This window comes from Oncorhynchus mykiss, chromosome 5 (assembly GCF_057628025.1).
Source record: "Oncorhynchus mykiss isolate SJ-2025 chromosome 5, ASM5762802v1, whole genome shotgun sequence".
Taxonomy (NCBI): Eukaryota; Metazoa; Chordata; class Actinopteri; order Salmoniformes; family Salmonidae; genus Oncorhynchus; species Oncorhynchus mykiss.
The window spans coordinates 3499580-3517484 of NC_143026.1; the positions used below are offsets into that span (position 1 = coordinate 3499580).

General features: G+C 50.9%; 1 protein-coding gene across 1 annotated transcript in view; it reads right to left on the minus strand.

The window, feature by feature from the left end:
- The window catches only part of LOC110517810 (metalloprotease TIKI1), a 163981-nt gene that overhangs the window by 25369 nt on the left and 120707 nt on the right, over positions 1–17905 (minus strand). The window contains exon 5 of the mRNA XM_036976592.2: positions 5045–5135. Coding sequence (XP_036832487.1) covers positions 5045–5135 — 91 coding nt within the window. The remainder of the gene's footprint in view (positions 1–5044; positions 5136–17905) is intronic.

The following is a 17905-nucleotide window of genomic DNA, read 5'->3' on the forward strand; positions in this document are numbered from 1 at the left end:
GGGGTATTAATCAGGGTTAATTTTAATGTAATAATGAGCTGTAGAAATATGAATATTTTAGCAGAGAATGAGTTAAATAAAACGGGTAATTGCGGCAGAATTTTCAGATGATTTGCAGACAACATTTTTCAAAACAGTCCGAGCAGAACGGAGCAGACATCTGGTTCTGGTTCACGGGTGGAATTACACCAACTAGGAGAAGTGTGCATACTGGGAAATTATTTCCAATTGAAATCCAGTTGGTGAAACAGAGAGACAAAAATAAAGAAATCCCACGCAGGCCTCAGGGGGTTGGCTGCAGTATGAATCACACAGGCCTCAGGGGGTTGGCTGAATCACACAGGCCTCAGGGGGTTGGCTGAATCACACAGGCCTCAGGGTGTTGGCTGCAGTATGAATCACACAGGCCTCAGGGTGTTGGCTGCAGTATGAATCACACAGGCCTCAGGGGGTTGGCTGCAGTATGAATCACACAGGCCTCAGGGGGTTGGCTGCAGTATGAATCACACAGGCCTCAGGGGGTTGGCTGCAGTATGAATCACACAGGCCTCAGGGGGTTGGCTGCAGTATGAATCACACAGGCCTCAGGGGGTTGGCTGAATCACACAGGCCTCAGGGGTTGGCTGCAGTATGAATCACACAGGCCTCAGGGGGTTGGCTGCAGTATGAATCACACAGGCCTCAGGTGGTTGGCTGAATCACACAGGCCTCAGGGGGTTGGCTGCAGTATGAATCACACAGGCCTCAGGTGGTTGGCTGAATCACACAGGCCTCAGGGGGTTGGCTGCAGTATGAATCACACAGGCCTCAGGGGGTTGGCTGCAGTATGAATCACACAGGCCTCAGGGGGTTTGCTGCAGTATGAATCACACAGGCCTCAGGGGGTTGGCTGCAGTATGAATCACACAGGCCTCAGGGTGTTGGCTGCAGTATGAATCACACAGGCCTCAGGGGGTTGGCTGCAGTATGAATCACACAGGCCTCAGGGGGTTGGCTGCAGTATGAATCACACAGGCCTCAGGGGGTTGGCTGCAGTATGAATCACACAGGCCTCAGGGGGTTGGCTGCAGTATGAATCATACAGGCCTCAGGGGGTTGGCTGCAGTATGAATCACACAGGCCTCAGGGTGTTGGCTGCAGTATGAATCACACAGGCCTCAGGGGGTTGGCTGCAGTATGAATCACACAGGCCTCAGGGTGTTGGCTGCAGTATGAATCACACAGGCCTCAGGGTGTTGGCTGCAGTATGAATCACACAGGCCTCAGGGGGTTGGCTTCAGTATGAATCACACAGGCCTCAGGGGGTTGGCTGCAGTATGAATCACACAGGCCTCAGGTGGTTGGCTGCAGTATGAATCACACAGGCCTCAGGGGGTTGGCTGCAGTATGAATCACACAGGCCTCAGGGTGTTGGCTGCAGTATGAATCACACAGGCCTCAGGGGGTTGGCTGCAGTATGAATCACACAGGCCTCAGGGGGTTGGCTGCAGTATGAATCACACAGGCCTCAGGGGGTTGGCTTCAGTATGAATCACACAGGCCTCAGGGGGTTGGCTGCAGTATGAATCACACAGGCCTCAGGGGGTTGGCTGCAGTATGAATCACACAGGCCTCAGGGGGTTGGCTGCAGTATGAATCACACAGGCCTCAGGGGGTTGGCTGCAGTATGAATCACACAGGCCTCAGGGGGTTGGCTGCAGTATGAATCACACAGGCCTCAGGGGGTTGGCTGAATCACACAGGCCTCAGGGGGTTGGCTGCAGTATGAATCACACAGGCCTCAGGGGGTTGGCTGCAGTATGAATCACACAGGCCTCAGGGGGTTGGCTGCAGTATGAATCACACAGGCCTCAGGGGGTTGGCTGCAGTATGAATCACACAGGCCTCAGGGGGTTGGCTGCAGTATGAATCACACAGGCCTCAGGGGGTTGGCTGAATCACACAGGCCTCAGGGGGTTGGCTGCAGTATGAATCACACAGGCCTCAGGGTGTTGGCTGCAGTATGAATCACACAGGCCTCAGGGTGTTGGCTGCAGTATGAATCACACAGGCCTCAGGGTGTTGGCTGCCGTATGAATCACACAGGCCTCAGGGGGTTGGCTGAATCACACAGGCCTCAGGGTGTTGGCTGCAGTATGAATCACACAGGCCTCAGGGGGTTGGCTAAATCACACAGGCCTCAGGGTGTTGGCTGCAGTATGAATCACACAGGCCTCAGGGGGTTGGCTAAATCACACAGGCCTCAGGGTGTTGGCTGCAGTATGAATCACACAGGCCTCAGGGGGTTGGCTAAATCACACAGGCCTCAGGGTGTTGGCTGCAGTATGAATCACACAGGCCTCTGTACATCTCTCTGTATATCTGTATATATATCCAGAGAGAGAGGGAGGAGGGGTAGTCAGAAGAGAGAGGGAGGAGGGGTAGTCAGAAGAGAGAGGGAGGAGGGGTAGTCAGAGAGAGAGGGAGGAGGGGTAGTCAGAAGAGATAGGGAGGAGGGGTAGTTAGAGGGAGAGAGAGAGAAAGGAGGGGTATTGAGAGAGAAAGAGAGAGGCAGGAGGGGCAGTCAGAGAGAGAGAGAGGAGGGGTAGTTAGAAATAGAGAGGAAGGAGGGGTAGTCGGAGGGAGAGAGGAAGGAGGAGTAGTCAAGAAAGAGAGGGGTAGTCACAGAGCGAGAGAGGGAGGAGGGATAGTCAGAGGGAGAGAGGGGTAGTCAGAGAGAGAGAGAGGAGGGGCAGTCAGAGAGAGAGAGGAAGGAGGGGTAGTCAGAGAGAGAGAGGAAGGAGGGGTAGTCAGAGGGAGAGAGGAAGGAGGGGTAGTCACAGAGCAAGAGAGGGAGAGAGGGGTAGTCAGAGGGAGAGAGAGAGGGGAGGGGTAGTCAGAGGGAGAGAGGAAGGAGGGGTAGTCAGAGGAAGAGAGGAAGGAGGGGTAGTCAGAGGAAGAGAGGAAGGAGGGGTAGTCAGAGGGAGAGAGGAAGGAGGGGTAGTCAAGAAAGAGAGGGGTAGTCAGAAAGAGAGAGAGAGAGGAGGGGTAGTCAGAGGGAGAGAGAGAGAAGATGGGTAGTCAGAGGGAGAGAGGGAGAAGATGGGTAGTCAGGGGGAGAGAGAGAGAGAGAAAGGAGGAGTAGTCAGAGGGAGAGAGGAAGGAGGGGTAGTCAGAGAGAGAGAGAAAGGAGGGGTAGTCAGAGAGAGAGAGAGAGAGAAAGGAGGGGTATGTACAGACTCAGTGAGCATAGCCTTGCTATTGAGAAAGGCCGCCGTAGGCAGACATGGCTCTCAAGAGAAGACAGGCTATGTGCTCACTGCCCACAAAATGAGGTGGAAACTGAGCTGCACTTCCTAACCTCCTGCCCAATGTATGACCATATTAGAGAGACATATTTCCCTCAGATTACACAGACCCACAAAGAATTCGAAAACAAATCCAATTCTGATAAACTCCCATATCTACTGGGTGAAATACCACAGTGTGCCATCACAGCAGCAAGATTTGTGACCTGTTGCCACGAGAAAAGATCTTCTGCACAGATTCTGTCAGACCTGGGCCCTGACAGTAAATGTCAGTAAGACCAAAATAATGGTGTTCCAAAAAAGGTCCAGTCACCAGGACCACAAATACAAATTCCATCTAGACACTGTTGCCCTAGAGCACACAAAAAACTATACATACCTTGGCCTAAACATCAGCGCCACAGGTAACTTCCACAAAGCTGTGAACGATCTGAGAGACAAGGCAAGAAGGGCATTCTATGCCATCAAAAGGAACATAAAATTCAACATACCAATTAGGATTTGGCTAAAAATACTTGAATCAGTCATAGAACCCATTGCCCTTTATGGTTGTGAGGTCTGGGGTCCGCTCACTACCCAAGACTTCACAAAATGGGACAAACACCAAATTGAGACTCTGCACACAGAATTCTGCAAAAATATCCTCCGTGTACAACGTAGAACACCAAATAATGCATGCAGAGCAGAATTAGGCCGATACCCACTAATTATCAAAATCCAGAAAAGAGCCGTTAAATTCTACAACCATCTAAAAGGAAGCGATTCCCAAACCTTCCATAACAAAGCCATCACCTACAGAGAGATAAACCTGGAGAAGAGTCCCCTAAGCAAGCTGGTCCTGGGGCTCTGTTCACAAACACAAACACACCCTACAGAGCCCCAGGACAACAGCACAATTAGACCCAACCAAATCATGAGAAAACAAAAAGATAATTACTTGACACATTGGAAAGAATTAACAAAAAAACAGAGCAAACTAGAATGCTATTTGGCCCTAAACAGAGAGTACACAGTGGCAGAATACCTGACCACTGTGACTGACTCAAAATTAAGGAAAGCTTTGACTATGTACAGACTTAGTGAGCATAGCCTTGCTATTGAGAAAGGCCGCCGTAGGCAGACATGGCTCTCAAGAGAAGACAGGCTATGTGCTCACTGCCCACAAAATGAGGTGGAAACTGAGCTGCACTTCCTAACCTCCTGCCCAATGTATGACCATATTAGAGAGACATATTTCCCTCAGATTACACAGATCCACAAAGAATTCGAAAACAAATCCAATTTTGAAAAACTCCCATATCTACTGGGTGAAATACCACAGTGTGCCATCACAGCAGCAAGATGTGTGACCTGTTGCCACAAGAAAAGGGCAACCAGTGAAGAACAAACACCATTGTAAATACAACCCATATTTATGCTTATTTCATTTCCCTTTTGTACTTTAACTACTTGCACATAATATGACATTTGTAATGTCTTTATTCCATTGGAACTTTTGTGAGTGTAATGTGTACTGTTCATTTTATATGGTTTATTTCACTTTTTTTAATTATCTATTTATCTTCCTTTGACAATGTATGACAATATGTTTCCCATGACAATAAAGCCCCTTAAATTGAAATGAAATTGAATTGAGAGCGAGAGTAAGGAGATGTAGTCAAAGAGTGCGAGAGGGTGGTATAAAACGAGGGTAGATCCTGGGGAGGGTAGAGAGGCGGGTGGTGTGTTGGTGAGGACAGCGAGGTGTGTATCATTACCTGCTAATGGGCTGCCCTGCAGGAGTGTGCTCCACTTCATAGCCCTGACTCCTCAGCACATCAATCACTGTGTTGTTGCCCAGGAAGTGACCTGAAATATAAACACAGTTCACTATTTCAGTCTCTGTTTCAGTCTCCCTGCGAGACACAGACAGCAGTCTAACCATGTCACTCAGTGTGCGTCACAGACGGCATGCTATTCCCTTTATAGTGCACTACTTTTAACCAGATCAACCAGATCACCATGGTCACTACATAGGGAATAGAATATGAGTAGTGAAGAGAGAGAGAGAGGAGATAAGTAGTGAAGAGAGAGAGGAGATGAGTAGTGAAGAGAGAGAGAGGAGATGAGTAGTGAAGAGAGAGAGGAGATGAGCAGTGAAGAGAGAGAGGAGATGAGTAGTGAAGAGAGAGAGGAGATGAGTAGTGAAGAGAGAGAGGAGATGAGTAGTGAAGAGAGAGAGAGAGAGAGAGAGGAGATGAGTAGTGAAGAGAGAGAGGAGATTAGTGAAGAGAGAGAGGAGATGAGTAGTGAAGAGAGAGAGGAGATGAGTAGTGAAGAGAGAGAAGAGATGAGTAGTGAAGAGAGAGAGGGGATGAGTAGTGAAGAGAGAGAGAGAGAGGAGATAAGTAGTGAAGAGAGAGAGGAGATGAGTAGTGAAGAGAGAGAGGAGATGAGTAGTGAAGAGAGAGAGAGAGAGGAGATGAGTAGTGAAGAGAGAGAGGAGATGAGTAGTGAAGAGAGAGAGGAGATGAGTAGTGAAGAGAGAGAGGAGATGAGTAGTGAAGAGAGAGAGGAGATGAGTAGTGAAGAGAGAGAGGAGATGAGTAGTGAAGAGAGAGAGAGAGGAGATGAGTAGTGAAGAGAGAGAGGAGATGAGTAGTGAAGAGAGAGAGGAGATGAGTAGTGAAGAGAGAGAGAGAGAGGAGATGAGTAGTGAAGAGAGAGAGCGAGAGGAGATGAGTAGTGAAGAGAGAGAGAGAGAGGAGATGAGTAGTGAAGAGAGAGAGCGAGAGGAGATGAGTAGTGAAGAGAGAGAGGAGATGAGTAGTGAAGAGAGAGAGAGAGAGGAGATGAGCAGTGAAGAGAGAGGGGAGATGAGTAGTTAAGAGAGAGAGGAGTTGAGTAGTGAAGAGAGAGAGGAGATGAGTAGTGAAGAGAGAGAGGAGATGAGTAGTGAAGAGAGAGAGGAGATGAGTAGTGAAGAGAGAGAGGAGATGAGTAGTGAAGAGAGAGAGGAGATGAGTAGTGAAGAGAGAGAGGAGATGAGTAGTGAAGAGAGAGAGGAGATGAGTAGTGAAGAGAGAGAGAGAGAGGAGATGAGTAGTGAAGAGAGAGAGAGAGAGATAGATGAGTAGTGAAGAGAGAGAAGAGATGAGTAGTGAAGAGAGAGAAGAGATGAGTAGTGAAGAGAGAGAGGGGATGAGTAGTGAAGAGAGAGAGAGAGGAGATGAGTAGTGAAGAGAGAAAGAGAGGAGATGAGTAGTGAAGAGAGAGAAGAGATGAGTAGTGAAGAGAGAGAGAGAGGAGATGAGTAGTGAAGAGAGAAAGAGAGGAGATGAGTAGTGAAGAGAGAGAGAGAGAGATAGATGAGTAGTGAAGAGAGAGAAGAGATGAGTAGTGAAGAGAGAGAGGGGATGAGTAGTGAAGAGAGAGAGAGAGAGGAGATGAGTAGTGAAGAGAGAGAGGAGATGAGTAGTGAAGAGAGAGAGAGAAGAGATGAGTAGTGAAGAGAGAGAGGAGATGAGTAGTGAAGAGAGAAAGAGAAGAGATGAGTAGTGAAGAGAGAGAGGAGATGAGTAGTGAAGTGATTTCAGGTACAGGTGAGCCCTGTGCAGGGTTAGGGTTAGATCTCAGCTACAGGTGAGCCCTGGGCAGGGTTAGGGTTAGATCTCAGGTACAGGTGAGCCCTGGGCCGGGTTAGGGTTAGAGCTCAGCTACAGGTGAGCCCTGGGCAGGGTTAGGGTTAGATCTCAGGTACAGGTGAGCCCTGGGCAGGGTTAGGGTTAGATATCAGCTACAGGTGAGCCCTGGGCCGGGTTAGGGTTAGAGCTCAGCTACAGGTGAGCCCTGGGCAGGGTTAGGGTTAGATCTCAGGTACAGGTGAGCCCTGGGCAGGGTTAGGGTTAGATTTCAGGTACAGGTGAGCCCTGTGCAGGGTTGGGGTTAGATCTCAGCTACAGGTGAGCCCTGGGCAGGGTTAGATCTCAGGTACATGTGAGCCCTGGGCAGGGTTAGTCTTAGATCTAAGCTACAGGTGAGCCCTGGGCAGGGTTCGTCTTAGATCTCAGCTACAGGTGAGCCCTGGGCAGGGTTAGGGATAGATCTCAGGTACAGGTGAGCCCTGGGCAGGGTTAGGGTTAGATTTCAGGTACAGGTGAGCCCTGTGCAGGGTTGGGGTTAGATCTCAGCTACAGGTGAGCCCTGGGCAGGGTTAGATCTCAGGTACATGTGAGCCCTGGGCAGGGTTAGTCTTAGATCTAAGCTACAGGTGAGCCCTGGGCAGGGTTCGTCTTAGATCTCAGCTACAGGTGAGCCCTGGGCAGGGTTAGGGATAGATCTCAGGTGCAGGTGAGCCCTGGGCAGGGTTAGGGTTAGATCTCAGCTACAGGTGAGCCCTGGGCAGGGTTAGATCTCAGCTACAGGCAACTAGCGTGATGAGTAATGAAGGTAATGTCTCAGGTTGGCTGTTCATCATGTTAAAAGGAAAGAAGCCACGGACAGGAAGACCGGAAGATACTAACTATTGCTGTAGGTTGGCCTGTGGGTTACCCTGACCTCAGACGGACTAGCCTGTGGGTTACACTGACCTCAGACTGACTAGCCTGTGGGTTACACTGACCTCAGACTGACTAGCCTGTGGGTTACCCTGACCTCAGACTGACTAGCCTGTGGGTTACACTGATCCCAGACTGACTAGCCTGTGGGTTACACTGACCTCAGACTGACTAGCCTGTGGGTTACACTGACCTCAGACTGACTAGCCTGTGGGTTACCCTGACCTCAGACTGACTAGCCTGTGGGTTACACTGACCTCAGACTGACTAGCCTGTGGGTTACCCTGACCTCAGACTGACTAGCCTGTGGGTTACACTGATCCCAGACTGACTAGCCTGTGGGTTACACTGACCTCAGACTGACTAGCCTGTGGGTTACCCTGACCTCAGACTGACTAGCCTGTGGGTTACACTGATCCCAGATTGACTAGCCTGTGGGTTACACTGATCCCAGACTGACTAGCCTGTGGGTTACCCTGACCTCAGACTGACTAGCCTGTGGGTTACACTGATCCCAGATTGACTAGCCTGTGGGTTACACTGATCCCAGACTGACTAGCCTGTGGGTTACCCTGACCTCAGACTGACTAGCCTGTGGGTTACCCTGACCTCAGACTGACTAGCCTGTGGGTTACACTGACCTCAGACTGACTAGCCTGTGGGTTACCCTGACTCCCTCCCTCTCTCTCTCTCTCTCTCTCTCTCCCTCTCCCCATCTGAAGGTTAATTAGTATTATTAATTAGTCTAGCAAAACTAAAGCAGCCTCTCTCTGTTGGCCCCTCGGTTAGCAGAGAGCATGTTGTCACGTACCCAGAGGGTCTTTACTGATTTTAACAACTGATAGTGAGTCCAGGAGAGGAAACAGACCATTATTATGGACAAGAGCAAGTGGTGCCAAAGTCAATCCAGAAAACACCCCACCATTCTGATGGTCGACTCACATGACACAGAAAACACCCCACCATTCTGATGGTCGACTCACATGACACAGAAACACCCCACCATTCTGATGGTCATCTCTCACATGACACAGAAAACACCCCACCATTCTGATGGTCGACTCACATGACACAGAAAACACCCCACCATTCTGATGGTCGTCTCACATGACACAGAAAACACCTCACCATTCTGATGGTCGACTCACATGACACAGAAAACACCCCACCATTCTGATGGTCGTCTCACATGACACAGAAAACACCCCACCATTCTGATGGTCGTCTCACATGACACAGAAAACACCCCACCATTCTGATGGTCGTCTCACATGACACAGAAAACACCCCACCATTCTGATGGACGTCTCACATGACACAGAAAACACCTCACCATTCTGATGGTCGTCTCTCACATGACACAGAAAACACCCCAACATTCTGATGGTCGTCTCACATGACACAGAAAACACCCCACCATTCTGATGGTCGTCTCACATGACACAGAAAACACCCCACCATTCTGATGGTCGTCTCACATGACACAGAAAACACCCCACCATTCTGATGGTCGTCTCACATGACACAGAAAACACCCCACCATTCTGATGGTCGTCTCACATGACACAGAAAACACCCCACCATTCTGATGGTCGACTCACATGACACAGAAAACACCCCACCATTCTGATGGTCGACTCACATGACACAGAAAACACCCCACCATTCTGATGGTCGTCTCTCACATGACACAGAAAACACCCCACCATTCTGATGGGCGTCTCACATGACACAGAAAACACCCCACCATTCTGATGGTCGACTCACATGACACAGAAAACACCTCACCATTCTGATGGTCGTCTCTCACATGACACAGAAAACAACCCACCATTCTGATGGTCGTCTCTCACATGACACAGAAAACACCCCACCATTCTGATGGCCGTCTCTCACATGACACAGAAAACACCACACCATTCTGATGGTCGACTCACATGACACAGAAAACACCTCACCATTCTGATGGTCGACTCACATGACACAGAAAACACCCCACCATTCTGATGGTCGACTCACATGACACAGAAAACACCTCACCATTCTGATGGTCGACTCACATGACACAGAAAACACCCCACCATTCGGATGGTCGTCTCTCACATGACACAGAAAACACCCCACCATTCTGATGGTCGACTCACATGACACAGAAAACACCCCACCATTCTGATGGTCGACTCACATGACACAGAAAACACCTCACCATTCTGATGGTCGACTCACATGACACAAAAAAAACCCACCATTCTGATGGTCGTCTCACATGACACAGAAAACACCTCACCATTCTGATGGTCGACTCACATGACACAGATGAGATGGTGAAGTTAAGGAGAAGCCAAGCTAAAAGGTTTCATTCAAAACTTACAAGAGAGCTGAACCTTTCTCTCTCTCTCTCTCTCTCTCTCTCTCTCTCTCTCTGTCTCTCTCTCTCTCTCTCTCTCTCTCTGTCTCTCTCTCTCTCTCTCTCTCTCTCTCTCTCTCTCTCTCTCAAGGGGCTTTATTGGCATGGAAAACACATGTTAACATTGCCAAAACAAGTGGAGTAGATAATAAACAAAAGTGGAATAAACAATAAAATGAACAGTAAACATGACACATACAGAAGTTCCAAAAGAATAAAGACATTTTCAAATGTCATATTATGTCTATATACAGTGTTGTAATGATGTGCAAATAGTTGAAGTACACAAGGGAAAATAAATAAACATAAATATGGGTTGTATTTACAATGGTGTGTGTTCTTCACTGGTTGCCCTTTTCTCGTGGCAACAGGTCACAAATCTTGCTGCTGTGATGGCACACTGTGGAATTTCACCCAGTAGATATGGGAGTTTTTCAAAATTGGATTTGTTTTCGAATTCTTTGTGGATCTGTGTAACCTGAGGGAAATATGTCTCTCTAATGTGGTCATACTGTCACGCCCTGGCCTTTAGTATTCTGTGTTTTCGTTATTATTTTGGTTAGGCCAGGGTGTGACATGGGGATTTATGTCGTTCGTTTTGTCTGGGGTTGTTTGTAGTTATGGGATTGTGTTTAGAGTAGTACTCTAGGTAAGTCTATGATTGCCTAGAGTGGTTCTCAATCAGAGGCAGGTGTTTATCGTTGTCTCTGATTGGGAACCATATTTAGGCGGCCATATTCTTTAGGTATCTTGTGGGTGATTGTTTCCTGTCTCTGTGTTTGTTTGCACCTGATTGGCTGTTTAGGGTTTCCACGGTTATTATTTTGTGTTTGAGTTTTTTCTTTATGAAAGAACATGACCAACTACGCCGCGTTTTGGTCCGATCCTTGCTACACCTCCTCTTCAGAGGAAGAGGAGGAGGAAGAAGAGAACCGTTACACATACGTTGGACAGGAGGTTAGGAAGTACAGCTCAGTTGCCACCTCATTTTGTGGGCAGTGAGCACATAGCCTGTCTTCTCTTGAGAGCCGTGTCTTCCTACGGCGGCCTTTCTCAATAGCAAGGCTATGCTCGCTGAGTCTGTACATAGTCAAAGCTTTCCTTAAGTTTGGGTCAGTCACAGTGGTCAGGTATTCTGTCGCTGTGTACTCTCTGTGTAGGGCCAAATAGCATTCTAGTTTGCTCTGTTTTTTTGTTAATTCTTTCCAATGTGTCAAGTAATTATCTATTTGTTTTCTCATGATTTGGTTGGGTCTAATTGTGCTGCTGTCCTGGGGCTCTGTAGGGTGTGTTTGTGAACAGAGCCCCAGGACCAGCTTGCTTAGGGGACCAGGTTAATTTATCTGTAGGTGATGGCTTTGTTATGGAAGCAAATAGCTTCCTTTTAGGTGGTTGTGGACTCTTTTCTGGATTTTGATAAATGTATCATTTTGATAATTAGTATCGGTCTAATTCTCTCTCCTCCCTTTAACCCTCCCTCTCCCTGGCTAGATGAACAAGAGACATGAACCTCTCATGAACCTCTCTCTCCTCCCTCGCTCTCTCTCTCCTCCCTCGCTCTCTCTCTCCTCCCTCTCTCTCTCGTCTCCCTCGCTCTCTCTCCTCTCTCGCGCTCTCTCTCTCCTCCCTCTCTCTCTCTCCTCCCTCTCTCTGTGTGTGTGCGGGCTATTCACTGGTATCCAAGAAAGTGGCACACCAGTCACTTTGCTCCATGTTCACTAAAACAGCAGCATCCTTCCTACCAATAATTAAAACATATAGCGAGTCTTAAAATGTCATGTTTTTCTATACAGCAATATTTCTATTTCAAATTGTAACCGGTCAGTTCCCAAAACATTACTCAGCAACTAAATAAAACAATAATCGCCAGCCAGCCAGTGTGTGTGTGTGTGTGTGTTTGTGTTAGTGCAGTACATCATCCTGCCAGCCTGTGTGTGTGTGTGTGTGTTTGTGTTAGTGCAGTACATCATCCTGTCAGCCAGTGTGTGTGTGTGTGTGTGTGTGTGTGTGTGTATGTTTGTGTCTGTGTGTGGGTGTTTGTGTTAGTGCATTACATCATCCTGCCAGCCTGTGTGTGTGTATATGTGTGTGTTTGTTTGTGTTAGTGCAGTACATCATCCTGCCAGCCAGTGTGTGTGTGTTTGTTTGTGTTAGTGCATTACATCATCCTGCCAGCCAGTGTGTGTGTGTGTGTGTGTGTGTGTTTGTGTTAGTGCAGTACATCATCCTGCCAGTCAGTGCAGCTATTGATGTGCTCCCGTCCTTCATAGCTAGGTATTCCATACACACAGTCAGACCATAATCACTTCAGCCCGCTGGAGAATTAAGACACAACCCTTCATTCGTTTCTCAGCCAAATGGTCATTCATTGAAATTACCAATGAAAATGTGTAAATACTGCAAACTGCACCGTTAACTTGGCCAGCTAGATGGAGATGGAGAGGCCAATAGAGACTAGCCTGGCCAGCTGGGTGGAGGTGGAGAGGCCACTAGAGACTAGCTTGGCCAGCTAGATGGAGGTGGAGATGCCACTAGAGACCAGCCTGGCCAGCTAGGTGGAGGTGGAGATGCCACTAGAGACCAGCTTGGCCAGCTAGATGGAGGTGGAGATGCCACTAGAGACTAGCCTGGCCAGCTGGGTGGAGGTGGAAAGGCCACTAGAGTCTAGCTTGGCCAGCTAGATGGAGGTGGAGAGGCCACTAGAGACTAGCTTGGCCAGCTGGGTGGAGGTGGAGAGGCCACTAGAGACTAGCTTGGCCAGCTGGGTGGAGATGGAGAGGCCACTAGAGACTAGCTTGGCCAGCTAGATGGAGTTGGAGAGGCCACTAGAGACTAGCTTGGCCAGCTAGGTGGAGGTGGAGATGCCACTGGAGACTAGCCTGGCCAGCTGGGTGGAGGTGGAGAGGCCACTAGAGTCTAGCTTGGCCAGCTAGATGGAGGTGGAGAGGCCACTAGAGACTAGCCTGGCCAGCTAGGTGGAGATGGACAGGCCACTAGAGACTAGCCTGGCCAGCTGGGTGGAGGTGGAGATGCCACTAGAGACTAGCTTGGCCAGCTGGGTGGAGGTGGAGAGGCCACTAGAGACTAGCCTGGCCAGCTAGGTGGAGGTGGAGATGCCACTAGAGACTAGCCTGGCCAGCTGGGTGGAGGTGGAGAGGCCACTAGAGACTAGCCTGGCTAGCTGGGTGGAGGTGGAGAGGCCACTAGAGACTAGCCTGGCCGGCTGGGTGGAGGTGGAGAGGCCACTAGAGACTACCCTGCCCAGCTGGGTGGAGATGGAGAGGCCACTAGGGACTAGCTTGGCCAGCTGGGTGGAGGTGGAGAGGCCACTAGGGACTAGCCTGGACAGCTGGGTGGAGGTGGAGAGGCCACTAGAGACTAGCCTGGCCAGCAGGATGGAGAAGCCACTAGGGACTAGCCTGGCCAGCTGGGTGGAGGTGGAGAGGCCACTTGGGACTACCCTGGCCAGCTGGGTGGAGGTGGAGAGGCCACTTGGGACTAGCCTGGCCAGCTGGGTGGAGGTGGAGAAGCCACTAGGGACTAGCCTGGCCAGCTGGGTGGAGGTGGAGAGGCCACTAGAGACTAGCTTGGCCAGCTGGGTGGAGATGGAGAGGCCACTAGAGACTAGCTTGGCCAGCTGGATGGAGGTGGAGAGGCCACTAGAGACTAGCCTGGCCAATTGGGTGGAGGTGGAGAGGCCACTAGAGACTAGCCTGGCCAATTGGGTGGAGGTGGAGAGGCCACTAGAGACGAGCCTGGCCAACTGGGTGGAGGTGGAGAGGCCACTAGAGACTAGTCTGGACAGCTGGGTGGGGGTGGAGATGCCACTAGAGACTAGCCTGGCCAGCTGGGTGGAGGTGGAGAGGCCACTAGAGACTAGCCTGGCTAGCTGGGTGGAGGTGGAGAGGCCACTAGAGACTAGCCTGGCCGGCTGGGTGGAGGTGAGGGGGCCACTAGAGACTAGCCTGGCCAGCTGGGTGGAGGTTGAGAGGCCACTAGGGACTACCCTGGCCAGCTGGGTGGAGGTGGAAAAGCCACTAGGGACTAGCCTGGCCAGCTGGGTGAAGATGGAGAGGCCACTAGAGACTAGCCTGGCCAGCTGGGTGGAGGTGGAGAGGTCACTAGAGACTAGCCTGGCCAGCTGGGTGGAGATGGAGAGGCCACTAGAGACTAGCTTGGCCAGCTAGATGGAGGTGGAGATGCCACTAGAGACTAGCCTGGCCAGCTAGGTGGAGGCGGAGAGGCCACTAGGGACTAGCCTGGCCAGCTGGGTGGAGATGGAGAGGCCACTAGAGACTAGCCTGGCCAATTGGGTGGAGGTGGAGAGGCCACTAGAGACTAGCCTGGCCAGCTGGGTGGAGGTGGATATGCCACTAGAGACTAGCCTGGCCAATTGGGTGGAGGTGGAGAGGCCACTAGAGACTAGCCTGGCCAATTGGGTGGAGGTGGAGAGGCCACTAGAGACTAGCCTGGCCAGCTGGGTGGAGGTGGATATGCCACTAGAGACTAGCTTGGCCAGCTGGGTGGAGGTGGAGGTGCCACTAGAGACTAGCCTGGCCAGCTGGGTGGAGGTGGAGAGGCCACTAGGGACTAGCCTGGCCAGCTGGGTGGAGGTGGAGAGGCCACTAGAGACTAGCCTGGCCAGCTGGGTGGAGGTGGAGAAGCCACTAGGGACTAGCCTGGCCAGCTAGGTGGAGGTGGAGAAGCCACTAGAGACTAGCCTGGCCAGCTGGGTGGAGGTGGAGAAGCCACTAGGGACTAGCCTGGCCAGCTGGGTGGAGGTGGAGAGGCCACTAGAGACTAGCCTGGCCAGCTGGGTGGAGGTGGAGAGGCCACTAGAGACTAGCTTGGCCAGCTGGGTGGAGAGCAGAGCAGGGTGCAGGGAGCTGTGCTGTCATGTCATGGATGATTGCTACATTAGTGTAGCACCAGCCAGTTTGGACAGTGTCGTCACAGTACTGGGTAGGTAAGTTAGGTATTTGTGCTGTTAAACCCTATAAATTGAATTACTAGAATGGAAAACACAGAAAATTTGGTACGTTATATAGATTGTATATCTATGACTCATACCCACACTGCTTCCAGCCCTAATCCTAGGCAGGCACTTAGACCAGGCACATCAGACAGCTGGAGCCAGCCCAGCCCTCTCTCAGCCCAGCCCTCTCTCAGACCAGCCCTCTCTCAGCCCAGCCCTCTCTCAGACCAGGCCGAGGTGTGGTTTGATTTCTGAGGGATAACGCCTTTGGCTGCGTCAAAATGTCAACATAAGTCCTCCCTCAGCCCCGGAGCCTGCTGACAACTGAGTAAACAACTCTAACGGTGGGGAGACAGGGCTAGGGAGACAGGGCTAGGGAGACAGGGCGAGGGAGACAGGACCAGGGCGACTGAGAGAGGGCCAGGGAGACAGGACCAGGGAGACAGGGACAGGGAGACTGAGACAGGGCCAGGGAGACAGGGCCAGGGAAACTGAGACAGGGACAGGGAGGCTGAGACAGGGCCAGGGAGACAGGGCCAGGGAGACTGAGACAGGGCCAGGGAGACAGGGCCAGGGAGACAGGGCCAGGGAGACAGGGCCAGGGAGACTGAGACAGGGCCAGGGAGACTGAGACAGGGCCAGGGAGACAGGGCCAGGGAGACAGGGCCAGGGAGACTGAGACAGGGCCAGGGAGACAGGGCCAGGGAGACTGAGACAGGCAGACAGGGACAGGGAGACTGAGACAGGGGGACAGAGACAGGGAGACTGAGACAGGGCCAGGCAGTAGGGCCACTGGCCATTAGAGAGGTGTGTCAAGGGGCTGAAATAGGTCAAAGGTGACCAGGAGGATCACCTCCCAACCCCCCCTCCACTATCCTATCCCATCCTCCCCTCACCCCCCCCCCCCCTCCCAGGGGGCTGAAATAGGTCAAAGGTGACCAGGAGGATCACCTCCCAACCCCCCCTCCACTATCCTATCCCATCCTCCCCTCACCCCCCCCCCCTCCCTTTATCCTCCCCTCCCAACCCCCCCTCCCTCTATCCTCCCCTCCACACCACTAAACACCCCTAAGGCAACACGTTCCACAACTGGTCCCCTTATTTGTCAATGGCAGGGTGTGTGTGTGTGAGTGTTTTGGTCAGAGTGCAGACTCTACGAAGCTGTCGTCAGACTGGGATGGTTCCCACAGCCAGAGAGCCAGGAAAAGTATGTGGTGTGTATTAAGCATGAATAAGTACATTGGATAAGGCTATAGACTTAAATACCAATATGTATTTAACCTTTATTTAACTAAGAAAGTCTGTTAAGAACAAATTCTTATTTTAAAATGACGGCCTACCCAAGCCAAACCCTCCCCTAGCCCGTATAACGCTGGGCCAATTGTGTGCCACCCTATGGGACTCCCGATCACGGCCCGGTTGTGATACAGCCCGGGATCAAACCAGGGTCCTGTAGTGACACCTGTAGCACTGAGAGACAGTACCTTATTTAGACCGCTGCACCACTCGGGAGCCACTCGGGAGCCACTCGGGAGCCACACCTGTCTATATAAGGTCACACAGTTGACAGTGCATGTCAGAGCAAAAACCAAGACATGAGGTCTGTGACAGGATTGTGTCGAGGCACAGATTTGGGGAAGGGTACCAAAACATTTCTGCAGCATTGAAGGTCCCCAAGAACACAGTGGCCTCCATCATTCTTAAATGGAAGAAGTTTGGAACCACCAAGACTCCTAAAGCTGGGCAACCGGGAAGGAGAGCCTTGGTCAGGGAGGTGACCAAGAACCCGATGGTCAATTTGACAGAGCTCCAGAGTTCCTCTGTAATCTCAGTCTAAGGCACTGCATCTCAGTGCAAGTGGCATCACAACAGACACCCTGGTTTGAATCCAGACTGTATCACAACCGGCCATGATTGGGAGTGGGGTGGGGTAGGGTGGGACAGGATAGGGTGGGGTAGGGTAGGATAGGGTAGGATAGTGTGGGGTGGGGTAGGGTGGGGTAGGAAAATGATAGGATGGGGTAGTATAGGGTGGGGTGGGGTAGGGTGGGGTGGGGTAGGGTGGGATAGGGTGGGGAGGGAGGGATAGGATAGGGTAGGGTAGGAGAGGGGGGGGTAGGGTAGGACAGGATAGGGTGGGGTAGGGTGGGACAGGATAGGGTGGGGAGGGGTAGGGCGGGATAGGATAGGGTGGGGAGGGCTAGGATAGGGTGGGGAGGGATAGGATAGGGTAGAGTATATGTTGCAACCTTGCTCTCCAACCAAGGAGCTGAATTGAGGAGCTGACGGAGGTGAAAAGGAGGACAGGGGAAGTTGACAGTGCCTCTAAAAGTAATACCAGCGGTTTGTCCCTTATCCTTAATCAGGGGTTCTTCTCTAAATTAACATGGAAGACACCAACTGTCTCTGGCCTGTTTCCTCAGGCTAATTGTGAGGGTAGCTCCTGTATAAAGACCAGCTAAAGGAGTGAAGCTCAGGACTGAGCCAAACACAACATGTTGTTGTGGTGTTTCTAGTCTGTAGTAATGAATTCCTTCAAAACCAATGACTTCCTCACAAACTGGGGAAGTTCAGAAGTCAATGTCACCTGAGAGATTTGGTAGTTTAGGGGAGAAAATTATTGATAAGATAGTGTCGGGCAGAGTTCTGTTACTGGTTCTGTATATTTAGGACAGGATACTGTAACAAGTCCTGTATATTT